The sequence below is a fragment of the Pagrus pagrus genome, assembly GCF_965226575.1.
Source record: "Pagrus pagrus genome assembly, chromosome: 6".
Taxonomy (NCBI): domain Eukaryota; kingdom Metazoa; phylum Chordata; class Actinopteri; order Spariformes; family Sparidae; genus Pagrus; species Pagrus pagrus.
The window spans coordinates 32,719,438-32,740,936 of NC_140190.1; the positions used below are offsets into that span (position 1 = coordinate 32,719,438).

At 42.8% G+C, this 21,499-nt stretch overlaps 1 protein-coding gene and 1 long non-coding RNA gene across 3 annotated transcripts in view; one reads left to right on the top strand and one right to left on the bottom strand.

Moving 5' to 3' along the window:
• The window catches only part of slc5a9 (solute carrier family 5 member 9), a 43,255-nt gene extending 26,443 nt beyond the window's left edge, over positions 1-16,812 (top strand). Inside the window, exons 11-13 of one of the 2 annotated variants that reach the window (XM_084355368.1) lie at positions 14,023-14,191; positions 15,487-15,702; positions 16,349-16,812. In XM_084355368.1, the coding sequence (XP_084211494.1) occupies positions 14,023-14,191; positions 15,487-15,702; positions 16,349-16,660 (697 nt within the window). In that variant the 3' untranslated portion in view covers positions 16,661-16,812. The remainder of the gene's footprint in view (positions 1-14,022; positions 14,192-15,486; positions 15,703-16,348) is intronic. The other variant, XM_084355369.1, reaches the window with a different exon arrangement.
• LOC311258784 lies at positions 12,638-21,497 on the bottom strand. Its single transcript, XR_014622777.1, has 5 exons — positions 21,424-21,497; positions 19,796-19,899; positions 15,648-15,691; positions 15,199-15,340; positions 12,638-12,958 (listed from the first exon to the last, which is right to left on the bottom strand). It is a non-coding gene; the product is annotated as an uncharacterized lncRNA (long non-coding RNA).
• Positions 21,498-21,499: the final 2 nt, after the last annotated feature.

A 21,499-nucleotide genomic window follows, 5' to 3' on the forward strand; every position in this document is an offset into this window, starting at 1 on the left:
AAAATATATGACTCATAAATGCGCTCTGTCCATCAGACAGCGCATTGCTGACACACAGCGTCGTCAGACAAAATATCAGGTGGTTAATAAGAGTAGATTGGAGTTTAAGATGCACATATGAGTTTATGACTGGGAAAAAAAAAAGTTTCCCCTCTGGACGGAGCGCATTTATACCCCGGGATTTTTTTTTTTTTTTTTTTCAGTAATTAGCGGTGCTTATGCTTTCGTGTTTCTTGAACCTTAAGTGGTTTCGCATCGAACTCGTTGAGTGGTTGTAAGCCAGTTTAAGGTTACAAATGCGGTTACATGCTGCTATTCCGACATGCCGCTATTTAGACAGTGACCTGTAATTGTCGGAATAGCGGCATTAAAGTTATTTTTCAAGCGTCCCACTATTTCGACATTGTTTTTTGCCATTGTCGGAGACTTGTCGGAATAGCGGCATGTCTAAAGAGAGACATGTCGGAATAGCAGGCGGACCCCGAAATATTGCATACATGTTAATTTACGCATTATTTATTAGGATTTACGGGAGATTTCCTGATAGTAGTGATCACACACGGCAACAGAGCAACCATCTTGATGTAAATAAACGATCTTTGGCAGATCATGTTTTCCCATTGGATTTTAGCCCGTCATGTGACGGCACACGGGTCCCTATTGGACAGGCTTGACTGCTCGGCTTCTGGGTAAGCTAACGTTACAAACACACCGGTGGGGTCGGTGTAAAGGCTGAAATAGACAAGAAACAGAGCGACTATACACCCGGCATCGCCGACAATGAAATAATCCTAGGTTAACCGGTTAATAATTCGTAACCGATTAGCAGATTGTCTACTCGGGTACCCGAGTATCCGAGTAACCGTGCACATCCCTACATACTAACATGCAAAACATTGTATCATCATGAGTCTAATACAATATTCACGTTTGTCTGTGAATCACAGGGTAACAGAAAAAAAAACGTGTAGCAGGCCCATTACTAATCTTGTTTCGCTTAGCACTATCTAATATTACCATAGCCAGCTGCCGCTAGCTAACCAGCAATAAGTTACAACATCAAAATACACTTTCAAAACAATTTCTGAACGCTAACAAAGCTAGCCTGATGGCTATCAGTAGTAGCAATGGCTGTTTTTGTTGTTTACATTCAATATGATTATATTAGACATGAGGTAGTTACTTGTAGTTAGATGCTGTGATGATAACAATACACTGACACACTCTTCTTCCGACCGCTTGTGACGACTTGGACTCCGTTGCTGGTATTTGGCAGTTGTCAACAGTGCACGTTCATGGTTTGGGGGGAATGGTTTTGGAGAGAGGCCTGAGTGCAGGGGGTGGTATTTACTGGCTGGATACTTTCAAAATGTTGCCTGGACTTGATGTTTTTTCCATCTTACCAACCCCAGCTTTAAGGCTACAAAGCTAATTCTAAGAGGATAACCTCATCTACAACAAGAAAGTTAAGAAATCGGTCTTACCCTTCTGGAGGTCAGGCCAGAGGCCAGCAGTGAAGGCGGAACCCCTCTGGAGGTTGGGCAGGAGGTGGGTGACAAAGGCAGAACCCCTTGAAAGGCGGGCAACCAGGCTTGAGACCAGGACCGGAGTCTGACTGCAGCACTAGAGACTAGCAGGCCCCAAACAGAGAACCAGAATCAAGAGTTGGCTGGGCTGCCAACGGGGAACCAGGAGCAGGTGTCCGCTGTACCACCGACCAGGTCGGCAGACCCAGGGGCAGGAGAGGCATTGGTCAACCCAGGGGCATGAGAGGCATAGGTAGACCCAGGCGCAGGAGGTGCAAAGGCTGACCCAGGAACAGGAGATTTGATGGCCGACCCAGAAACAAAAGAGGCGTCGACCGGGAATTTGCACACGGGAACAGAAGAGGCTTTCACCCAGACCCCAGACGCAGATGGAGAAATGACGTCAGCTGGGACCCCGATGTAGGAACAGACGAGATGTCAACTGGGGCAATCTAGGGGCCTCTATCTGGAGTCTTGCAAGCTGACAGCTAGCTGACACAGGGGGCTGGGGCTTGGGCTGACAGCTGGAGACCAAGGGCTTGCTGAGGAAGTCTGTGGCCCACTCCAGGTATGGAGTCAACCAAGGCTTTAAGGAAAAATGTTTGTGTGCAAAAGACATGACTGCCTCTATGTGATTGTCACTCATAGCCTTTAAATATCTTTGAGGCATATAAAGTCCAAAATCATCAAATGAGTCTGCTGGGTTGATGTCTGGCTGGATCATTCTGTCACAATGTGGCTAAGAGAACTCAAGTGCAGACACAGACATGGGGAAAGATGCAATAAGAAAGTTTTATTTTAGCACCGGTCACAGTGGTGAGGAGAAGAAGGCAGAGCATTGGTAAAATGGAGATCTGATAAACGGTGGATAAGCTGGCAGACGGGCTGGCAGATGAGGCGATCCCAAGGCACATGGAAGAATTACGTTAAACACTGGTAAATCGAACAAGAGGAAAATCAGCAAACATCGACTCAGAACCATGGTAGAGACAATGACAGTGTTAATTTCGTTAACTAAAACTATGACGAAAAATGTTCGTCAATGACCTTTTTTCCATGACTGACAAGACATTGACGAGCTAAAAATAGATCTTTCATAATAAAAACTGTGACGAAATATAGGTTTTGTTTCTAATTACGAAAAAGGGCGGGACTAAACTGTACCAGTTCAGACCAAATGCGGAGAAAATATTTGTGTTGCGTTACTTTGTTCCCAGCGCTACCCGAGGTTGACCAGTGCCCAGTTCTCAGCTGCAGAGTGCCTGTCCATCTCCAGTGAGGGGCAGTTTTTCAGTTGGTGTGTTAAAATCAATGAGTAGTTACTGTGACCAGCAAGTAGATGTAGACTGAATTAATCTGTTTGAAGTGAAGCAATTTTTTCTGTGATCTGACTGCAGTAAATGGATTAAAAGGATGCTGAAATAACATCATCATGCCGCCTTGTAAAAAGCCTGAATTCATGCTTCATCAGGTCAGTCGGCCAGACAACAACTTTTAAAAAAGTTTAAAATTTGAAAATTGAAAATTGATGACTAAAAGTTGACTCAATTGTAAAGACTTTTCTTTGGCTAAACCTGGACAAAAATGTTTTGAGCTCTCGTCATCTAAAACTAGACTATAACTATGAAGGATAAAATGTGACTAAAACTAACAAGCATTTTTGTTTGAAGACTAAGACCATGACTACATCTAAAATAGCTGCCAAAATTAACACTACTGTACAGGAAGTCACAGAAACACTCACATGCTGTAAGATCTGATACCGATTGATTTAAATGTTACATGATACATCTATCAGTTTGTATGCAGTCTTCAATTGTAGTTAACTATGACATGACAGCCTATTAAAATGCTACACTGGCAATCTGTTATTTCTGTTCATGGATCAACCTCCATTTTACACAAATTCTCAAGTAAATCAGCATGTCAGTGTGCTGCTGTTTATAAATCATCTGAGCAGACCTGTCCCTCTCAGACTACATTAATAAATGGAATACATTAACAATACAACATGAAGGAAAGAAATACAAGACAATAGTTTTCATTATTGATCTGTCAGATATTTATACTCTCGGGGCTTCACATCTGAATCCTCACATCCCACTTACCAAGTTTTTGTGTTGTTAAATATTTTACAGGCTGATTTAAATTAGTCCAATATTAAAGCTATGGTCTACGATTTGAAAGATTTGTTATTATTATTAACATCATTTAGATGGTGGTTATGACCCAATAGTACCACCTACACAATGTGAAGAGTAAAAGGAACCAAATAAACCCATTCTCTCTAGTGCCTGTAAAACTGAAAAGAAATTGACCAATAGGAACCATCCGGCCCGGATGGCTCCTATTGGATCGATTTTCCGATCCAATCCTCGCTCACTCTCCTGCTCCTGCTCACGTCTGGTCCCGACCCACTTCCGCATTTGAAACTACAAGCGGACAAGAGGTTTGTTTTGCCCTGAGCAGTTCAGCGGCCTCTGCTTGCCCCACCGACAAAGAGTCAAAGAAAGAAAGTCTGTCACTGAAAAGACACAAAGCGAGATGTGAAACAAAGAGGGCTCAAAGCCAAATAAACATCGGGTCATCATTTGAACGGTGGCGAAAGGTCCGTGAAGATATGGACCCGATGCTGATACAGCGGAGTTTCTGTTGAGCAGGTAACCTTTCGTCTTTATTGTGGATGTTGTGACACAGATAACTTCCATGCTGGTGCTGGCTTATGACTGTGAAAGCTGTCGTTAGTTTGTTTCTGTGTTATTAAACGGCGTCGAGACGATTTCTGTCTCTGCAGTATTGTCAACACTTGTTTACTTGTTCGACAGAGATGTTAGCCTCTATGCTAGCATTGTAAGCTAACAACAAGCTAACATTGCTATCATGTTTACACCAAATCAGCCTATTTATTTGCTCGTGGCAGCTAAATGAAGCAGCAAGTAAGATGAATGAATGAAACCCCAACGCGAAGCGGAGGGGTTTCGGATTTATTTCCGGATTTTTATTTTATTTGTCCGGATTTATTTCTCCATAACAACCTCTCGCCCGGTCACTACTCAACTGTTTTGCTAACCCTCCTCCCGGTCTTGTCCGTTTGTTTTCAACGAAGCCTTTGCTAAATCAATATGATGGATTATCATATAGGCGTTACGATGTGTGTATTTGTGTGTCTTATCTGTCATAAACAAGAGATTATGGTTTACGGGCACGTTTGTGTCGCCGTCTGGTGCTACTCAGACAACAGCTGGGACACAGCTGGTCTGAGACTCACACAGGTTTATTTTTCAGCCACAATGTGGAAACAGTCGTTGTGATGAAAGCTGACGGCAGCATCTGTTAGTCTCTTGGCCCTCAATAACTTTTAGAAGTGGCTAACTTAGCTGTTGTAACTTATTACGTAGCTGTAAGGTAACGTAGCTGTAGCATGCTAATGACGTTAGGCTAGCTTGGCTGTGGAGCTTAGCTGTGGACATTGTAATGACTTACAAGATTTACGTGAGTTTCAATGTGCATTGTAATAACTTTACCTGTGAATCCGACATCGTTACTCTGCATTCAAAGCTGGGCTGTATTTGGTTTCTGCCGGCCGGCTTGTTGCTCTTGGTGCTTGTTGAGGGAGGGGGTGTGGTGCGGGAGGCTCCGCGGGGAGAGCGATACGAGCTCGGAGGGGAGGGGTTAAGGAGCACAGAGGGGAGGGGTGTGTGTGGGGGGGATGCTTTTTTCAAACCTTTCTCAGATCGTAGACCAGAGCTTTAATATAGACAACGATTATTAATTCTAAGTGCTGTATCGTAGGCAGCTGGACTTGTTTCAGTTTGTTGAAGACGGTTCACCTCTCATCCAAGAGGCTTCTTCAGTTCTAACTACCTGGAGGGGAGTTCCAGGCTTTTAAACTCTGTGTGGGAGTGTCCTTACAGAGTCGTTGAGGACACGTGTGAGCTCTGAGTTTCAGAGTTGTTAGGGCCACTTGTGGGTCGTTGACCCAACCGGCCTTCATGTGGGTTGCTAGGGCTAGGTGAGCCCAGGTGTGAATGGTTGTTAAACTGTCTGGGGAGAGAACTCAGTACTGCATTGTAGGTGGGTGATAAGTAATGTTGTAGGCCACCTCCTCTGTTCAAAGACGGTCGTTCCAGTTTGACATACATGGATTCTTTTACTCATCTTTCAAACCATCTGTCTTCTCTGGTCAATATGTTTACATTGTTGTCCTCAAAGGAATGATTTGTCTCCTTTTGTCTCCCGAATGAGCTTTATATCCACTAAGGGGGTGTGTTGGCCGGTCAAAAGACTTTCGTCGCTTTACGCGCACGTGGAACATTTGTGGTGAGTGTCAGTGTGCTTCTTTGTGTGTGTGTCTTCCTTGTTGGTCTGCTTCGTGTGTGTGTGTGTGGGTGTGTGTGTGCTCACACTCTGCTTGCTCTGCTTCCCTCTCCTCCATCCCAGGACCTGAAAAACATAATCACAAAGATATGGAGTTACAATCCAGTCAGCACAATAAAACTAATAAGACTTTCACCGTTAGAAAATAAAAATTGACAGTCTCTCTTGTCATTGGTTTAGTTAAGTACCTGAACTGGACCATCAGGGTGCAGCGATGCAGTCCAGCCCAGCCTGGTAGACGATAGTTGTGGTAAAGTCTCCCGTCTCTAACGTCACCCCACAGTTCCCTCTCATCCATCCTAAGACCTGAAAAACACTACCACAAAGATATGGAATTACAATCCAGTCAGCATGTACATAAGATTAATAAACATGATGCATTAGCATATAGACTTTTACCATTTGACAAAGAAAATAAAGATTGACAGTCTCTCTTTGGTTTCTCATTGGTCTAGTTCAGAGATGACAGTTTCTTTTTTTCTGTTTCCTAGTCTCCATTTTCCTCTTTTATCCCTGGTCTTCCATGTTGTGTGTCTTCTGTTTTATCATTGTTGTTATCTGTGACATGTCTGTACTTATGCCAGTCTCCTGTCTGTACTTGTGACTTCTGTTTCCTGGTCTCTGTTCTTCTGGTCTTCCATGGTCTTGTCTTCCGTACTGTCTAGTATTCATGTCCTTGTCTGTCAGTCAGTCTCTCCTCTTTCTTCACGTCTGTCAGTCTTTCTCTAGGTTTTTGGGAGCATCAGACTGTGCCTTCTGTTGCTTAGTTGTGCAAAAGTATTGATCACCTTGTCATGATCCAGTTCATCCAGAAGCCCCCTTTCAATGGACATCAATGCCAGGTGATTGATCCTGTCCTGGCCCATAGTCAGTCTAAACCATGTGTGGAGCCGGTGGAGAGCACTGAAAGATCTTTCGCAGCTGCAACTACTTACAGGGACAGTGCCACTTGGAAGACTGATTTTAGGGTCGGAAACATATCAGCATCCAGGAGCTTAAAGACACTGAGAATGTCAGGAATGGCTTGTGCTGGTTTATTCGCCAAGTACCTTTTCACTACCAGGAGCTCTTCTGGTTGAAGCCGGATTCTGTAGTGTGTGGCAAGGGGTGTGAGGGACTCTTCAGACAGGAAGGCCTCTGAGGCTGGGTGGCACGCCTGTATGCCCATCATTAGTTCTGCTTCCACGCCTGAGAATCGATCCTCAAGTTCCTGTGTCATACGATCTAGGCAGGGAAAGAACAAACTCTGTTTGAGATTCTCTGGTGTACTCACATCTGAGCTGCACCGCATTCCACACGATGCTCCATGACATACTCCTCCATCCTCTTTTGTTTCTGTCTCTGACCAACAGTGAGCTCTGGGATGTCATGTGCTTCACAGATGGCTTTTGCATACATATAGATCTCCTCTGTGGTCTGAGTTGTGCGCAGGTCTTTGAGGGAGTCATAGACAGCTGTTTTGTACTGCAGTGCTTGTGCAAGGTCCCCAGTTTCCCTCTGCAGGTACTTGTGTAGTTCCTCTGTGATGCTGAGCAGGTGCTTAAACATAACAAGCATGTAGACTGTGGTGAATTTGCATAGCTTGGACCGGAGTCCTACAGCTACTGCTGTATGAATGCTCTCCAATGACTGCTTCACAGCAGAAAAGTTGTTGAGCATGGCCATCACAGATTGCAGCTGACATGCCCACCGGGTCTTTGATAACTGAATGAGCTCACTGTTGTCCAACCCCAAGTGTTTCTGGACATCAGCAAACTTGTCTAAACTTGTAAACTAGAGATACGTGGAAGAAGAGTACATGCTCTCCAAAAGTTCAAAGAACTCTGTGGCTTCTGGAATTGCTTTGCATGTGTGACATAGTACGAGGTTCAACTCGTGCGCATAGAAATGCACATATATAGCTTGGGGGTGTTTTTCTCGAAAGCGTGCTTGTACTCCACCCTTCGCCCCACTCATGACTGAGGCACCATCATATGCTTGAGCCACGCATGTAAGACCGTCCAGGCCATTGGAAACCAGGACCTCCTCTATGGCATCAGTGATGGACTTGGTATCGAAATGGTCAAGCTTTTGCAAAACCAGGAATTGCTCCTTCACCTCTCCATCGGGAGCAACGTAATGCACACACACTGCCAGTTGTTCACACAGGCCATCCCTGGCCTCATCTGCCATCAGTAAGACTTTGGCTTCTGTCATCTCTTTGACAATCTTGTTTGTGATGACTTTTGAGCAACAGGTAATGAGCTCATGTGACTCTGAAGACAAGTATGTTGCATTTGATGGTGCAGTGCAGGTTTGGAGAAAGGGGTCGAATTGTTTGAGTAGCTTCATAGTCTCCAGGAAATTACTCTGGTTGAGGCCCTCCTCTCCTTCACGGTGACCACGGAGTGGTAGTCCCTGCTTCCCCAATAAGGCTGTAACGGCTACTATGTGGCGCAGGTACTCCCTCCTCTCAGTGATTTCACCAATGTTGGCAGTCATCAGTTGCTCTACAATGTCGCCTTGGACATTTGTTGCTTGAAAGCTCTTCCAGCAGATCATGCTTGCTTTGTGCAGAGCTGTCTTCTCATGCTCTTTAAAGTAGTCGAGAGCTCTTTTCCACTTTGAAAATCCAGTGTGTATGAGGGACAGGGCTTGACGCTTAGCATTTTCCCAAGTAGCACATGTGCTCCTAAGTTGAAAAATCTAGTAGCACACAAATAATTTTAGGGGCACGATGAAAAGTTACCAAATAATGTGTTTTTCTTTAATAAAGTGATATGAGGTCAACGAGGAGGCATTTATAAGCAAAACAATTCAATTCATAGCTTTTTAAGTTTTAGTTATATTCTCTAAAGAGTGCAGAGAATAATACTGTAACAAGTACTGACAACAGACTTAAGCTTATTTGGCCTGTGTTATAACATAGAACATTCATACAACAGGCAGGGTTAGGTGGATTCATCAGTGGATGAAACTTCACAAAGGGCAGCTCTTCGTTAGCAATATGATATGCGATATTAAATTTGATCTTGAGCTGTCTTCTTTTATCCTCTTCAGAGAGCACGACCTGTCTCCTCACAGCCGCCTGCAAGGGTTTTTGTTGTGCCGCTATGAATGCATCTCTGCACGCGGTATGCCTATGCGATTTACTGTGTCACTAAATTTTCTTGTTTGAAGTTCGCGTTGCCTGTGACAAAAACGGACTTTCCAGCTGCTTGCTTCTGCGCTTTGCAGTACTTACAATACATTAATTGGTTTTCGTAAAGGAGCCACGGTAATGCTTTCTGCCAGTCAGCATTAAACCTACACTTTTTACGGCTGGGAATGTAGCGTTATCACCTGCTCCTCCGGTTTCTTCAGTCACGTTAGCTTCTTCATCTAACTCTAATTCTTCCTCGTCCTCGTCCACCATTTCGGCCTCGGTGCCTGGGTCCACAGCTTCTAGCTCTGTCGCTCTTTTAAAATAATCGCTAATGCGCTTCATAGTTCATACGTTTTGTTTTCGTTTGTTCGGCTTCGCCTCGTTACCATAGATACTCCCTCTTCTCCCTCCTTCCGCAGCACGTTGGCAAGCACGCTCACTACGTGTAAATCACGTTTTTTTTTTTTTCAGCTGAGGCTGCATTCAAGTGCACAACCGGCCACAACCTCCAAACGTCAGCAACACATCATTAAACATTTATTGAACGGTAAAATTCGGTAGTCGCACACGTGCTACTAATTGCATTTCACAATTCGCACTGAACTATTTTTTACTAGCATTTGCGACGAGGTGCTCGCACTGTCGGGCCCTGATGAGGGAGTCTCTGCCCTCTCTTGTGTGGTGACTCTTCCCGAACAACCTGCAAGCGAAGCAGAAAGCTGCATCATGACTCACAGAGAATTCCATCCATTCAAAAGATTCGTACCAGGTCTTTTGAAAAGCCCTCCTCTGAGTTCCAAATTCAGTGAAAGGAAAGTCGAGAATAATCTGCATTGGGCCAGTTTCTTTGCTCCCTTAATCCTTGACTGGTCCCTCTCTCTCTCCGCTCTCCTCCCTGGATCCTGTCTCGCTGTAGTGGTCTCCCTCTCTCTCTCTGCTTTCCTCCCTGGCCCCTGTTTGTCTCTGATGGTCCCTGTCTCTCTCTCCGTTCTCCTCTCTCGCTCCTCTCTCGCTCAGGTCGTCTCTCTCTCTCTCTGCTTTCCCTCCTGGCTCCTCATAAGCTCTCTCCACTCTCCTCTCGCTCTTTGCTCTCCTCCCTGACTCGTCTTGGGGCCTGGTGCTCCCTCTCTCTCCTCTCTTCTCTCTCCCTGCTTTCCTCCCTGTAACAATATGTCACTAAATAAACAATTAGCTCGACTAGCTGCACCAAGATGGATTTATGTGACTTGGGCCTACACATTATCAATCACAACAAAACTGCACTCACATCTGCACAATGTTTTTTTCTAAAAATGTGAAATCAGAGTATTCACAGTTGAAACATAGAAGCTATAGCTTCATGAGCGTCAACATTTTATGATGTATGCTGCTTTCTTTAATTTTTCGTGCAGGCAGCTGTGCTAAACAGTTGCCTAGCCAAGTAACGTTAACGTTATGTCATGTGGTTGCAATTAAACTGAGGTTAAGCTGTTGTTGCAACTGTCATAACAAAACACAATATTTTACTGCTAGCCTAACTGTTACTCTGTTTCCACGTTAAGAGAAAATACCACTGTGCAGATGAAAAGCCTACAGGTGAGGTGCTATCTAACGTTATCGTTACCTAAGGTAACATTACCTGAAGTTGGTTCTTGATTCTTTGCCAGCATTGCCTTTGGCCTGAAAAAGCTACGGATATCCATGTCTGCGACGTCTGCACATGCTTGTCATGCTCTGTGAAGGAGTTACTTTTACGTTGTTGAGGCGACTTCTCACGCGCAGTGATCTGTGCAGTTAGGTCTGGGCTTGTGAGGGCGGGTGAGAGTTGTGACCGGGGTCCGCCCGCTATTCCGACATCCCGCTATTCCGACATGTCTCTATTTAGACATGCCGCTATTCTGACATGTCTCCGACAATGACAAAAAGCAATGTCGAAATAGTGGGACGCTTGAAAAATAACTTTAATGCCGCTATTCTGACAATTAGAGGTCACTGTCTAAATAGGGGCATGTCGGAATAGCAGCGTGTAACTGTTGTGACCAGAGTCATAGGGTTGTGACTGTCTGAAGTGGGCGATTTGATGTGTCTATTTCTGTATTAAAAACTGTAATTTTTGCCGGAGAAAAACGTCCGGGGCTAGGTTTAAAACATCTGGGGCTCTAGCCCCGGAAGCTAGGGTTGTCACGATACTAAAATTTTCAACTCGATACCGATACTCAGGAAAATATTCGATACTCGATACCATTTTCGATACCACAAGGATAAAAAAAAAGACCCCAAAATTTAAAAGAAATACTTTTATTAACGAGAAAAATGCAAAAATAACCTCTGTTACAACATGTAACAATTAACAGAACCACACGTTAAATATTCTGGGGACTTGGCATCATATTTTCGTTGTTGGTCAAACACAGATGGTAGAGTCGGCTGTGTGTGTTGCTGTTTGGTTGCAGGTCGACTTTTCTCTGCTTCATTCTGGGACTTTAACAGAGAAAATAACACTTTTCAGTCACCAACATCTATGTTAACTTAGTATACTGACACCGTGTCTATTAACGTAATATGGGCATGCCCGATTCATTTATTTATTTTTTTTACGTTGTTTATAATCATTAACGTGACGTCAGCCTTTAATATCTAGCTGCGGCTAATGGCTAATAATAACACGGACAACAACAATGCGGGCCACCGGCCACGATAACATCAGTAATAAGTTTGAAACGAAAGACACTAACTTGTCGAAATTCACTGTAAAGGGCAGGGTGTAGGTCCTAAAGATGTTTCGCGAAGTTGGAAGTATTACTTGACTTGGTCGCCACCGCCTTGTAGCAGTGTTTGCACACAGGCTTATCCACGTCCTTCGGCTTTCCGTGCTCGTTAGACTCGAAGGCAAAATACCTCCAAACAACACTTTTCCCTCTTTCATTTTCAACCAAAACTGGTTGATTTGGCCCTCCTGCAGCAGCACTGGCCATGCTCTGTTGTTATTGTGCACGTCACGGTGAGGGGGAGGGTGCCGCTGCTGTGTGTGAAGGCAGAGAGGGAGAAGGACGCAGCGTCGCCGGCTCGGCGCCGGGGGGCGGGGGGGTGTGGGTGGGGTGGTATCGATACTTTTGAAAATGAGTATCGTATCCGGATACAACATTTTAGTATCGATACTTTTTTGAATTTCGATACTTTTGACAACCCTACCGGAAGCCCAGGGCTAACGATGCCACAGTCCTCACTCCTGCAAAATGGCGGACAGGAACGACTTCTGGTTCAATTGAGGAGCGAGGAAACATCAAATAAAGAAAGGAGATGTACCTTGCACCATGTGATGGTGATGATGTCAATGTGATGGTTTTTGGACAAGATTGTCACTGTCTGCTGTGCACTAACAAACCAATGTCCAACTGTTGTTTAGAAAAGTGCTGTGTGCTGATGAATTCCATGAGTTATGTAACATTATTCTTTTACAGTATGTCAGTTACTCTTAAACACTCTGTTTTGTAGTTTCCCACTAATAATCAATACTCTTGTATTTTTAAAATGACCTTCTCTGTGCTCATTTATCCTGTTCTTACATAATCAATAAAGTATGCAAAAAGACTATTCCATAAATGTGTTTTTGATTTTTTCCCTTGTTCAAATCAACATTTCGCTGTACTAGCAAGGTGTTGTGCCATGCATACAAAAGCATTTCATTTTGAGGAGATGAAGTCTATTCTGTGTCCTGCTCCCACTTTGTGATGCTGATGGGTATCATACAGTATTCAGGCTGGCCAGACACGGTTGCTGTTTCCCTGTATCGGACTACCGCCTCCAACTTAAATAGAATAGCTGCAACATGTGGGCATGTCTCCGCTATGCCAGCCATACAAGTGCAGTGACCAGAGGCTATAGCCCCTGATGACATGATGATGGCCCAAGGCTTGAGTGGTTCCTCACTCAGGCGTTGTGAATGCAAGACCTGTAGACAAGACAGAGGCAGACATGGGAGAACATTTTACCACCACCCAGCCTGCCGCTATGCTTCTCTGCATTCTCACGGAGCCCTCTTCATCCTGCCTCAACGAGCTACCCCTGAACTACACTTCATTCATCAATTGTTAAATAAATCACCATTAAACCTTCTCCAGCCTGGTGGTCTGCTATTGGGTCTAGCAGACAACCAGGATCTACAATCATTCAAACCTTCACAATGATGATCTAATTAATTTATATTTCTAGATAAAGGGGTAAGAGTACATCATTTTCATTTCCTCCAACTCCTCTTTCAACATGTGTTGATGTGTATGCTCTACATAAACAAAGCAAACAAACCATAATCAGGCCCTATAGTATACAATATAACATGACATCCTATTTTCATTCAACATTTCTAATGTGTGTCAGTCTTTGCTGCCCCAATCTTTCTAGCTGAGGGAAGTTGTGTAATTGAAACCCAAGGCCCTCCATCAGTTTTCCCATTTTTAACGGTTATTTTTTTTAACTGTTGGTAGTATTGTCTTTTTGATTGTGGCTTTTCTTCCCATGAATGATAGCACTTTAAATAATCCTTTATTGTTTACAACCATGAACTTTTTGCTTTGAGCTTTGCTGCTCTGTGGATGGACTGCTCTGACAGCTTAGGAGAAATGTTAAAACCTAAATATGTGATGTTGCTGGTGCCAGATGGGGCCTGTTCAATTATTTCTATACAGTCTCACTGGATAAATACGAATACAAAACAGAGCTGTCTTTGAGTAACAGGCATCTCTTAAAAATGACCTTGGAGAGAGTGAGGATTGAGTTCTTAATTGATTATAAGTAAATTATAAGTTTATATATGTTTCCTTTCTGATCCAGGCCTCCTTCTGAACTTCCTTTAATCCAAAGTTTTACTTTCAAACAAACTCAACTTAAAGAGTGTCAGATAATGGTCCTGTCTTTCAGTTGCCATTTGAATCTACTTTTGTGACATCTCCCTGAAACTTTCCTTTCTTTTGACATCACCCAAAGCTGACATTATAATACCATTCTTTGTATTTTCAGGTTGTTCATCCTGGTCTTGGTGTGTGTTAGTCTGATGTGGATTCCAGTCATCCAAACAGCTAATAGTGGACAGCTATTTGATTATATCCAGTCAGTGACCAGCTTTCTAGCGCCGCCCATTACCGCTGTATTCCTAATGGCTATCTTCTGGCCACGTGCCAACGAGCAGGTAGGTCTCTCTCTCTCTCACTCTCTCTCTCTCTCACTCACTCACTCACTGACAAACTTACATGGCTGTTACATTTCCCCACCCTTAAAAAACATTCATTACTTATTCCAAGTACATATGGAAAGAATCATGTGTTACTTGGTTTGTAGGTTTTTTGGGGGGGTAATTTAACAATATATTTTTTTTTGATATATTTTTCCTTTAATTAAAAATTTTGCTTTCAAACAAACTCAACCTAAAGAGCACAAGCGAGGTTTTCCTACAGCATCAGAACAGTTGTCATTATAGTTACACATGGATGTGGATATTTATAGCACCTGTACCACTAATTCATCACATGTGCCTATAAACCAGAGAGATCTCATTCATCGAACGTCAGAGGGATGATCGTAGCTGAAGACGATAGTTTCAATGTGAATAATGAATAAATATAAGGATAACTTTCATCGATAATTTAAAATGAATTTTTAAAATGCTCCTCTCAGTGACACTGAATGCTGTGTTGACTGCAAAATAACACAATCAATGAAACTGACAAACAACCAACAACAATTTACTGGTATCCCTCTCTTTTGCCATTGCATTCTAAATAAATATAAAATAAAATGATTTATTGAGGTGAAAATGTCACACATAGGCAAAAATGAAATAAACTGAAGCATTTATATGTTGACACTGTATGGATGCTTTCAGATCTGTTTTTCATTTGAATTCTGCATTCACGAACAAAATGAAAAAATAAATTATTGTCAGTTTTACCTGGACAACTGACATTCCTAAACAAAAGAGAGGTCAATTTACAAGTGAAGCCCTGACAGCCATGGTGATGCAAAGCTGTTTCTGAGGTCAGCTAGCAATAGCAACAAAGCTATAAAACAAACCAAGCAAAAGCCATAGCCAGGAGGTGAAGCTCCCTCCTGCTTGAAAACAAACAAGATCTAAATAGTAATCCACGTTTCAGGTATAATAAGGTTATAAAGCCAGGCTAAGCTAGCTTTTAAGCTTACCAGTGTTACTTGCTCAAGTCTGTGTTCTTAATCCATTGTTGTAGTCCAGGCATTGGTGAAAGCCAACATTTATCCAGAGGCAGAAAAGCTACGGTCCAAAATCCCAGTTCAGTTATTTTTAAGGCAAGGATTGTCTAAAAGCCTGTTAACACAGATACACAGCAACACAGCAAACAGAAAGTCCAGTAATGAATGAAAGTTTAGAGAGGTGATCACAGAAGAAGAAATCACATTTTTTTCCTATTCTGCATGACTGTGCAGCTAATATTTTGTGTATGTGTGTTTCAGGGGGCATTCTGGGGTCTGATGTCTGGGCTAGTGGTGGGACTGATCCGCATGGTTCTGGAGTTCTCCTATCAAGCTCCTTCCTGTGGTCAGCCTGATCATCGACCTGCTATCCTGGCTGATGTACACTACCTGTACTTTGCTCTCATCCTGATGACTCTCACCTGCCTTATCATTGTTGCTGTCAGCTTGGCTACTGCCCCGATACCTAAAGAACATGTAAGGAACATGTCTTAAATTCATTTCATTTATATTCTCATCTTTAAAAAAACAAAACAGAAGCACAGAAGTAGTAACTGAAACAGTTACTGCACTGCAGAATGGAACATCACACATACTTTGGCCTCTGTTTACAAAGCCATCAACAGTCCTATACCCAAACTGTGTCAAACACACAGACAGACGAGACATAAAGACTCCAACTGCAACACACATCTGCTGCTCTCAATAACAATCACAACATCTGTAATGTGTGTGGGTTTCCACAAATCCAGGAATGTTTTCTCACTTTCTTTAACATTGTGAGACGGGCCGTTTGTCCACATTTTTGTTAATTTCTCAGGGAATAATGCATGGACCTTGATGAAAAAATCCTGGATCTGGTGAGCTTAAGAATGTCTTTAGTGTCATCCCCTGGGCAGTGCTAAAATGTAGATGTGGGAATTTATTCCAAAGCAGATATAAAACAATGGAAACTATGCAAATGTCTGCAGTGGAAAATGGCTAGTCCTCATTCAAATGTGACCCTGGACTACGTGTCCTCGATTGAAGGTAGATCATGGTGAGCAGTGGTAGTTTTTGTGCTTCAAATCTAAGGGAGTGTCAGGCAGGAACACTAACAGGAATCTCCTTCTCTCCTGTCCAGCTGCACAGGCTGACCTGGTGGTCCAGATATAGCCAGGAGCCCCGGATTGACCTCACAGGTCCCCAGGTGACTTCCAACCCAGTTCCTTCTGACCTCAGCCCTGACTCTGACAGCTTGTCAGGTTCCTGGTGGTGCAGAACTGCTCTGCGGCTCTGTGGTCTGACTGGTTCAAGCTCTGAGTCTCTATCTCCAGTAACTGAAAACAGTGAACTAAACTCCCTGCAGGAGGAGCCACTCTGGAGACAAGTCTGTAATGTTAATGCCTTGCTGCTCCTGACCGTTAATGTGTTTCTCTGGGGATACTTTGCCTAATGTGCAGGTTACGTGTGTGACTGATGTACTGTACTTTTGTTGAACCATGAATGAATAAAATAAAAGGCTTAACCTAGATGTTGGATGTTAATTCAATGCTTCAGCAGACTATTTATTTAAAAGTGTCTTATCAGGAAATACATTAGCAAATAACAATGATCATGGCACAGTCTGATTTAACAACTGTTTAAACATTCTAAACCACACTAAAAACAAACCTGAGAGCGCTCTACCTAAGTGGCATTAATGCACTGATTGTGACACCTATCCCAGAAGTGGGGTTGCAATATGTGATGGCAATAAATGGGACATTTTGAAAAAGAAAAATGTTGTTCTGAAGATATTTCATGCAACTCACAATCCATATTGTGCTCATGATCAAAATAATGCTCCCTTTTTGTGTGGTGGTGCATCAAACATAGTGGTTACAAAGCAATCCCTAATGACTTCATGATTATTTTACCCTAACTTACCACTGTTGTTGACCCTTTCTACAATTATAGTATGCTCAAATATTTTCTCTACTAAGTCAATATTATCAGTTTTATGCAGGGTGATTGATAAGTCCTTGTTCCATGCAGTTCAACTCTACTGAAAGTTTGAAGTTGATAACTTTTGGGGTATTTCTATTTCAGTTGATTTAAAATTGCAAGTCAGCACAGAATAGCCCATCCATCCGTCTGCCATCCATGAAAGCAGACCTGCCCTATTCACCCAATTTAGCACCCTCAGATTTAGAAGAAGGAGCTCAGTGGTCGCCATTTTGACTACTGTAGACCACTTGGAGGTCCAAGACACCAACTTCTACAAAGAAGCTCCATCACCACTGAACGAAGTGTGTAAATGTAGGAGATGACTGTGTTGAAAAATAAATGCACTCAGTTTTCTGAAATTGACTCCTACCTTCAGCCATCAACTTATCAATCACCCCTCATTTAGTTCTTGATTCAGAAATCAAGAGCTACTTATTGCTGATTTGTCAATCAAGGGTCCTGGTGACTTTTTTTTCCTTTTGTTATTATAAAACACAGGATTGCATAACAGAATTAAAGTTAATAAACTCCTTCATGCTACACAAAACAGCATGAGCTGTTGTGGAACCCCTTTGTAATGTTTCAGTTTGCACCACAGTACACACTGAGGTCCTACTACTTATGCTTTCACCTGTGTATGTTTGTATGGTTGGTTTGTCAGCAGGATTACACAGAAACAACTAAACAGATTTCCACAAAACTGTGATGGATGATAGGTCTTGGCCCAGGATAGACCCCATTAACTTTTGGTGTGGGTCTCGGCAAATCCAGGAATGTTTTCTCACTTTCTTTAACATTGAGAGACGGGCCGTTTTTCCACATTTTTGTTAATTTCTCAGGCAATAATGCATGGACCTTGATGAAAAGCAGGCATATGTAGATGGCTGGTATCTATGAGTGAGTAGAATTTGATGCGGATCCTGGATCTGGTGAGCTTATAATACTGCTAACACACCGGATGTTGTGTTTGTTGTAGTCAGTTTTTAAATATGACATCAAATCTGTTTGACCATTCACAATCTACAGCACTGTCACCAGTCCCTCAAAGTATGGAATATTAAAAAATTCTAAAATGTAGATGTGGGAATTTGTCCAGAAGCAGGTGTACAGTAACAATGGTTACTCATTACATTTCTGCAGTGGAAAAGGGATGGTTGTCACAGTCAGTCATTTTCTGTGGTGGATTTGTGCTGTGGTGTTTTTGTTTCTGTGCTTGTTGTGCTTGCAGAGGTGCACTGAGAGGCTGGGCGGGGTTTCCCCTCGCTGACTCACACACCTGCAGCAACCAGCGCCTGTTGATAAGCCCTGGTCTCCACTCTACCTGCTGCCAGATGATTTGGTCAGTACTGCGTGGTGCATGGCCCCTGCTTGTGCTAATCTCTTTGATTGTTTTCTCTTGTTTTTCCTGTTGACTTTTACTAAAGACATCTTACTTTTTTGCTCATGTTGCCTTCAGTGTTTGGACCTTGTTCATCTACCAGCGGCTCCACTTCCAGTTACCCAGCCTTCAGCACCTCTGCAGCCAACAGCCTTGCCCTGAGTTCCCCTGAGCTCCACACTCCATGCTATCCACCTGCGCCACCATGAGCTACCTCTCCTCCTCTTCCTCTCCGGCCAGAGCCAGTGACTACTCATACCTGCATACTCCCTGTGAAGCCTCAGTACATTTCCTTGCTACACTGTCTGCCTTGTTGCCCACTTTTGGGTTCAACTTCACCTACAAATTGTAACACTAGTCCTCATTCAAATGTGACCCTGGACTATGTGTCCTCGACTGAAGGTAGATCATGGTGAGCAGTGGTAGTTTTTGTGCTTCAAATCTAAGGGAGTGTCAGGCAGGAGCACTAACAGGAATCTCCTCCTCTCCTGTCCAGCTGCACAGGCTGACCAATCAAGGGTCCAGGTGATTTTTTTAATTTTTATTTATTATTTTGGCATAACAAAATGAAATTTATTAGACTCCGTCATGCTTCACAAACATATAATCACCATGTCTTTCCTGATTTGTCCTCAAAATGTTGTGTACTGAATGATGTGTTACTCATTTTTACTGGAGGGATGTGCCCAGCCAAGTCTCAGTCAGAAAAAGACAGTCCAGATTGTGATAATTTAATTGATATGAAAAGATTTGTTTGCTATCACTGTTATTTTAAACAGTGCCATGTTGATCTCTGCCCAAGAGTTCCTGTTTATGTGCACTGTAACCAGGTTTTTCATGTTTGGTCCTTTTGTAGCTCTGTTGGCAGTATGTGTCTAGCTGAGATGATGGGTTTAATGATATAAACGGTGGTGGGTGGGAGAGCAATTAGTCATGGTGCATTATGTTGTAGACAAGCGCCTGAGAGCCCCTGAGGTTGGGATGTTTAAAAAAAACCCAGGCTGACCCCAGAAAATATCAGTTATCGATAGAACTGAAGTTAAAATTGCTACATGCAGTTTTTAGCCATGAATTAAGAGAGAAAAGACAACTGAATTTTTCAATGCCCCTTTTGTAGGTCAGTGAGGGTCCATAGATTGCAATGTTGATTAGCAGATTGCAATCAAATTGATTTAAGGTGAGTGAGAAAAGTATTAAAATCTTACTTTAAAGTTTTAGACTCACGGTAAAAAGTTGCGTGGTCACTGCCAATATGTGCCACCACTGTTCCAAGCACAGCTGGAAGCTGTGAGTTGAGGTCCAGCACGACTAGTAACCACCGCCTCAATCTGTTTGAGAAAGAAGGTTGACTGTTAAACTGGAAGAAAAATTGACTGGAGGGGGGCTTTAAATAACAGTCTCTTTGAGCAATCTTAAAGTCAGCCACTTTGAATTTTGTGTGAAATTGGGTGTATTTTTGGCCACTTTCAAGTGGATTGGATTAACTCCCTAGGAGGACTAGGGGGTTAATCCAATCCACCCGATTGGTCGGCCTATACGATAGACCTTAAAAATGAGTTATCAGAAACTGCGCATGGTCAAATCTTCACATGCTTGATAAAAAGTCCTGGCCTGAAGACGTCTGATATGAGTTTCAGGATCGGGTGTGGCAAAATAGTGTAATAGTGCCCCCTAGAAAATTTCAAAAGAAATAGCCCTCACAACTTTGTTTTAAATTCTGTAAGGATGTCCCCGTCAAGAAAGTGACATTTAACTTCTTGGTGCGCCGTCGAATTCACATAAATATTTAGAGCTGTGCCAACCAGTCAGTATCCAGCAATGAGGCTGCGACTGCCCCACACTATGTCAAGCACAAAGGTGTGAGTGCCTACTCATTGCTGCTTGCAGCTTTAATTTGAATGTTTCTACTTGAATGTGCTTGAGGTTGAAGATTAATGGGTTAGAAACTATCAGAAGTGCCAACTACAAGGACTATAAGTACTGTCTGCCTAAACATTTACAAAATAATGAGCTAAAATGGTAGTCCAGCTTCTGCAGCAATACCTTGCTAGTGGACCAGCATCATGAATGAGACCTTGCTGTTGAACCAGCTTGCCCACAGCTGGAGAGCCTGGTAATCAAGCTGGTCCATGCTGGTGGACCAGCTACACAACACTTACACTTTGTACAGCACTTTAGAAAATGTAGTTTGTGGCTAACCTGGTATACTACCAAAGGTAAGGTATATACCAAAGGGCATATAGTGAGGTACATCTGTGGTACAGTACCACAGGGCATGTTGGCTACTGTAGGGTCAATCTACCACAGGTTCTGGGATACGTTTCCACAGACTTTGCTTTACCTGTTGTACTGTATGGTAATGCCACATGAATCCCACAGGAACATTTTCTAGTACTAGAGGAAATGTCTGCTGGTGCATAGAGTGACTATTACCAACCTTAAACTGGCCTACTCAGAAGCAGTTCAGAGTAGGCTACTATGTAAAAAAATTATTGATTTCACAATGTATGATACAACATTATAGCAAAATATAATACAAATAGGCTAAGTCTAATTCCAGCAAAAAAGGCATTCTATTGAGTTTATCACCGATTTGGTCATACACCAAAAAACAAACCAACAAAAAATAAACCAAGACATCCCACTTTCCATGGCAAAGTGCAAGGAATGTCCACTTTAGATGAGTAGAGAAGCGATGGAAAAATAACAAATAAAAAAACATTTACCAAAAGTTATGGTGGTTTCAGTTGTTAATGACATACAGAAGAGGATTAGGGCCACTGTGAACAGCTGAATCACTGATTACTACTACTACTAGCAGCAAGCTGCTGCAAAACGTTAATCTTAATTACCTGTGGTTCACCAATTCTCAACACTCCATTGTACTCTCCCTACTGCTTCCAGCTGGGCGGGACTAATAATGTTGAT